The 6,095-nt window shown below is 38.1% G+C and overlaps 1 protein-coding gene across 1 annotated transcript; it reads left to right on the top strand.

The window, feature by feature from the left end:
* The first annotated feature begins 1,361 nt into the window (after positions 1-1,361).
* Positions 1,362-4,748, top strand: LOC111337362 (neuropeptide Y receptor type 6-like). Its single transcript, XM_022943649.2, has one exon. The coding sequence runs from the start codon at positions 1,654-1,656 to the stop codon at positions 2,905-2,907; it is 1,254 nt and encodes a 417-aa protein (XP_022799384.1). The 5' UTR covers positions 1,362-1,653; the 3' UTR covers positions 2,908-4,748.
* The last annotated feature ends 1,347 nt before the right edge of the window (positions 4,749-6,095 follow it).

The following is a 6,095-nucleotide window of genomic DNA, read 5'->3' as shown; positions in this document are numbered from 1 at the left end:
CAACAGACTCAAAGACATTTTGTAATCTTGCCACATTCAAAGCAAACTATAATTCACATCCATGTGAAAATAAACAGCCTTTTCGTGTTTGACACTAGTTTCATCCACCCCGGGATCAGTTCAGGGACCGCTTACTTTGAACTCTCAGATGTAATTCCACTCACTGCAACACATTTCTTCATAAATGAGGGAGAGAGATTTATTGCATAGAGGTAATACCTCTTTAGCTGATATTCCGACCCCTTTGTGTTATATGCATGTATGTATGTACATATGTACATGTGTTGATATTTTTAAAGAGAGATCCATGTAAATCACTACTCCTGAGGGTCGAAAGGGCCAAACTCCACCGACCTCGCATTGTAAAGGCGTCGCTAAACCTTTTGTTGTTTTTTTTTTAGATTCAACACTACAATACGTTGTTATCGATTAACTGCTTTCAACACCAAAACTAAAGTTGGGAATCAACATCTCTTTGAATCAGAAACTCAGGAACGATTAAACTTTCAGACACACCTCAGATAACGAGGAAAGGCGTTTGGGAAAAAACATGGAAAGTTCTAGTAAATATGATTTCTCCTGTAATGTTCGCAATTGTTTCCGTCTGGGGAAAACAAGCCAGTTAGAGTAGCCATGGCAATTTGCAGGTCAGCCTCTTAATATCTGTAGGCTGGAAATTTCATAAAAATAGTGTGTGTATGTATGTATGTGTGTGTGTGTGTGTGTGTGTGTGTGTGTGTGTGTGTGTGTGTGTGTGTGAGTGTGTGAAAGTTTTGCATGTATTTGATAAAGAAATTGCCCCCGAGATATTTTTTACATACAAATCACTTTAACATTAAACAAAGCGGATCAAAGCTGCGGGAAAAAAATTAGTTGCTTTTTTGTTGTTTCATGTGAAGACTCAAACTAAAGCTGAATTCGTAAATAATCATTTATTTGTTCTAGAAGGCCTTACGATCAAGCGAATAGAATAATTATTTTCTCAGTTGGAAAAGTTTTTCATGTGCGTGCTGTGCAAGTACATTTGACCGGCCACAAATTGAAGAAATCTTCTTCTGTTTTCACCTGTTCTGGTCATTACGGCGCCTAAAATAGCAGTTATTTGATAAATGCTTTCCAAACCGCGGCGTTTTAGGCCAATTGAGTAAAATAAATCAGCTAGGGGCGTCGGACGAGAGCAAATTCCAAATATATCAGTCCCCCTTTCTTAACTTTAGTAACCGGAGTGCCACATTGGTAGATTGCTTCCAAAGGTTAGATTAAAATACATCTTCAGATTTTTTTTAATTTGCTTAAGATTACCTAAAAATCTTTAACATAACAGGATGCAAGCTCAGTAAAGGTAAATGACATTTCCTGAATTTTAAGCGATCTAATTCATCGTATCTCATGGAACATCTGAGCGGAGGCGATTTCCCCATGTGACATAGATTAATTCAAAATTCAGCAAATGAGAAAGGGATAAAGTGACAATCAAACCACGGAAGATTCCGTGATATCCGTGGCTATATAAACTTTGCATCTTTGCTAGTTAACCCCACATAAAAGACTAGCTAACCAAACAGTGACAACTCACAGATATTCGGAACTATTAAAGCTAGGTGCGTTTTCCGAGAAGCTGTTTGCATATTTCATTGCAAATTGAACAGTGCCATGGTTTTGGACTCAAATGCAACGAATTTAGCCTTGTTCGGAAACTCTACAAATTCTTCAGAATCGCATAGGTTTGCGCCATGGCCAATGTTCGAAACAGCCAGAATGATTATACTTGCGTTACAGATTGTTGTCTTTCTGGTGGGAACTGTCGGAAATGTTCTCGTGTGCATCATTGCGTCGCGAAAGAGAAACTTGAAGATCGTTGGCAATCGTTTCATTCTAAATTTGGCCCTCGCTGATTTGGGTGTTCTTTTTATATCCTTCCCTATGTGGATCAGCAAGGAATTCGGTATCTCTTGGCCTTTTGGAGAGTTTCTTTGCAAAACATTCCAGCCGTTCACGGATATTTTCTATGGCGTTGGAATCGGATGCATTACGGCCATTGCACTCCATCGTTACAGAATGCTGGTTCACTGTATGAAACCGCAAATGAATGTGCAAAAAGCTAAGCGAGTACTGTTTTTTATCTGGCTTCTCTCATTCTTCATCGTTGTAATGCCGTTATTTTTCGTCATGGAGCTGAGAAAAAAGCCGTTCACAGGAAAACAATACTGTGAGCCGTCATGGCCCACGAAGTTAGCTCAACAGATGTACCACACAACGATCGCAATTTCTTTCTACTTCGCCCCTCTGGTTATTATCTCGCTGACGTACATTCGTATCCGAACCAAGCTGAAAGATAGCATTCGCAAACACGACAGCTACCGTCGCTCAAGCTTTAAAGCCGATGAAACTATGTCTCGTAAAGAGACTGCTTCTAGGATTATGCAAAACCGTCGGGCATTGCGTCTTCTGGCTCCTGTTGTCGTCGTATTTGCTGTTTGCATGGCACCCTTCATCTTTCTGCATTTGGTCGCATCATTTATCAGAATAAAAGGCTCTATACACACTGCGATTGCTTTCCGTTTCTTCGCTCTTTTATTGGTTACCAACGCTTCTGCTAACCCCATTATCTACTCTGTCATGAACTCGGATTTTCGTCGCGATTTTAAGCAACTCTTGCGTTGTAATACGGACGGATGTTGCACAGATACTACAGAAGGACTCAGTCTGGCAACATTTCGACGGAGTTCGTCTTCTTTCGGTAGGCGCAGCGCCAAAGAACGAAAAAGAAGTTCCTTTCTCATCGAAAGAAGAAGAAATTCATTTTCCAGTCTTAAGAAAAGCTCCAGGAATTCCTGCGAGAAACTTCAAGCTAAAACAAACGGTGGATTAACGGAAGGAAAGCATAATAAACGAGTAGATGGATAGTGGGTCGATAATAGGCTTTGGCGAACGCTTAAACAAGTCCTGTTACGATGAGCAAAACTGTTCCACTGCTGCCTCTTCATAGCCGTGACTTTTTTTTTTTTAGTCAGTCAAATTGCATATTCTTAGCCTTTTATAGTTTGTTTTCATATTTTATTTTGCTTAGTTCTATTGTATAGCGCATTAGATCATATCCACATGTATTTTGCGCTATGTAAGTAATAATTTTATATTTTTATTTTATATTTTATATATCCAGTCCAGAGTTAAAAGGTAACGGAGAGAAGTTCTTTGTGCTCTTCGGTGCACAACAGAAATGTCCAAGAAAAATGGGTGTAAGGTAATCAAGCGTTGGGTTGCAGAATGCTTCTGTTAGAGTTAGTACCTACTTCACTCCGGCTTAATCTAGCCAACAAAAGGGAGCTCCAGCTCGAAAAAGTATTAGAATCTAGAGTTAGGAACAAATCCCTGAGTTAATCCAGCTTTTTTAAACTGACTGTGTAGCTTAAATACTTTGTATCATGGATCTACATCAATATTTTACTAACATTTCCAAGCGTTAGCAATTGGCGCCGTAAGTTATAAATACAATCTATTTTAAATCAAAATATGCAACGAGGATTTTTATTTTAAGTGTCCTTGCAATCTTCCCAATATTCGAAGTGTTTACGACCTCTCGAATTGATTGTGTATCCGCTTTGTGTTTAGAGGCTCGCCACAGCTAGTTTCAGGTGATGCTTTCTTCATTCCACAATAAATTAACGTCAGGAAAAAGCCAAAATTCAAAGGTTGCTCTTTGAACCGGATCAAGCGAGCCACTTCCGTTTACACTGAGTTTTTTCAGTTTTAAATTTGAGGTGGTAAGTTTTCGCAGTTGTATTTTTTTAAATTTTCAAGAAGAAAAGAAAAACAGTAAGTATTACACCAGATTTTCGCATTTCATGATAAAATTTACGGCTTTCTTGCTAAACATACTTATAAGCTGCCAAAAAGCATTTTACAAACATGCACATGATGGGCGAAAAACTCCCACAGCTTGATGATCGATTCCTTCCTTGTAAAAACAAAATCGGCCTTTGACAGGCCGCTAAGAAGCATTTTAGATGGGATTTTTTAGTGTAATTCATAGCTGTCTAATGCATATTATAAAAAGAGCAACTCAGTTTTTGTCACGAGAAGACATATGCACAATGGCTATTTAGATATTGGGATAATGAACCGACAATTTGGAGCCGAATTCAAGGTGAAAAATCCTCTTTTAAGACAGAACGAAATTAGTTTTTTCATCTGAAACATTCTGGTCAGTAATTAATTTTACAATTCATTATATAATACGCACGCTCTCTACAGGGACTCTTACTGATTAAAATTGTTAAAATCTTTTTTCTCCACACAAAAGAATATTTCATATTTTCTTTCTCCACAACATGATCGATGTTATAAACTTCTTATCAGCCAGCTTTGTTCTGATGTACCCAGTCCACCCTCAAACCAACAGACTGTGCGTCTGTTGGTTTGCATTGATCCAGAGTTCTCAGATATTAATTAGGTTCGCAATGTACTCATGTGTCTGCAGTATGTCGAACTACCGCACTTTATTGCCTTCCTTGGAGAGAGCTGAATTCCCCTTTCACTTTCCTCGGCTTCAGTCCACAATGCGTTTAGAATTATGTTAACCGAAATGGGTCGAAAACCTGACAAAGATGAACATCAACGGCAGTAAAAAGTATTTTAGAGAGAAAATGTGGTTTTCCTTCTTATGTACAACGAAAATGCGATCAGTTATCTATTCTGAATTTCAGGGGTATGTGATGATACATTAAAGTTGCTGTGATGTTATTCGATCGAGTTTTTGTTGTTATGTTTTGGAGTTTGAAAATTTCGAGTGTCATGATCTTAAAAAAAAGAGTAATCACCACGAAAAGCGCTTTTTAATCTAAATTGGAAAACGCGAACATGAACCAAAGCTGCGATTGTGACAGGTGTGAAAATCCCTCCATAGAGATAAGGTACACTGTGAAGACTGACGCATTACACACACACACACACACACACACACACACACACACGCACACACTCACACACACACTCACACTCACACACACACACACACACACACACACACACACACGCACACACACACACACATAAAAAAAAAAACAGAATTCTGCAGATCAACCGATAAGGGATGGACATCTATAACGTGTTTCCTTGATTTATATATTAAATGTCATTCAGACTCCCCGACTATCAATTTAATGGCTAGGTTTTTTTTAATTTTTTTTTATTGCACTTTGATTGTATTTTCCTTTAATATTTTGGTTCAGACAGAAAATAAAGAGTTTTCTGAGCGTAGGCTTTTTCAATAGCAATTACAATGCGAATTCACGCGAGACACGCATATCACAGCGTGTTGTTTTTCAATAGCTATTCTCACGAGTAATAATCTCCAGGAGACCTGGTATCTTCTTGTAAAAACGAGACTTCATTTTCGGACAGCTATCATAAATTAAGAACTAGGATACCGCAATATTATGGCCTACTTGAGTATAAGATGAGATATGCAATAAAACCTCATAGATCTCTTGTCCTTCTTGTCGCCTGACGATGACTTGAAACCTTTTTAAAAGGTCACTCATGTTCTGTATTAATCTGTAAACTACGCGCAGTTTAACGACCTTCCCAAGCATAAAAGGTCGACAATACAATTGTTCGAAGAAGACAAATAGTTTAAAAAAGGCAGTCAACTCTTTTTATGAATCGAAGAGTTCCACGGGACCTTGAAATAATCCTGAAATGGAAAGATGCAGACAGTGGAAAAACACTATAGAAAAGGGTTTTTCTTAGCTAAAAGGCATCGTTACACAATCAAAAAGTTTGTGAAGAACCATGGTTGCATCTCCCTCTTATCAGATTATTTTGCAGTCTGTTCCTTTTTACTGTCCTATTGTCCTGCTTTCGCATATTTTGTTATTGCTCTTATTTGACTCTTATTTTTATGTAAGAGAAAAAAGATAATTTGTGTAGTCCTTCAGCAAACATAAATGCTCTTTTTCTTTATCTCCTGTAATGAAATAATAAACAAACGAAACCTTCTAACTACAACGCTGGTCTGGCTGTTTTTTTTCTCTTTACAAAACGTAGACGTCTGCCTTTGGGCTGAACGCCTCTTACTAAATGTGTGGATCAGT

Source organism: Stylophora pistillata, chromosome 3 (genome assembly GCF_964205215.1).
Source record: "Stylophora pistillata chromosome 3, jaStyPist1.2, whole genome shotgun sequence".
Classification (NCBI taxonomy): domain Eukaryota; kingdom Metazoa; phylum Cnidaria; class Anthozoa; order Scleractinia; family Pocilloporidae; genus Stylophora; species Stylophora pistillata.
The sequence above is the reverse complement of the archived record's forward strand: the minus strand, read 5'-3'. Positions and strand labels throughout refer to the sequence as shown.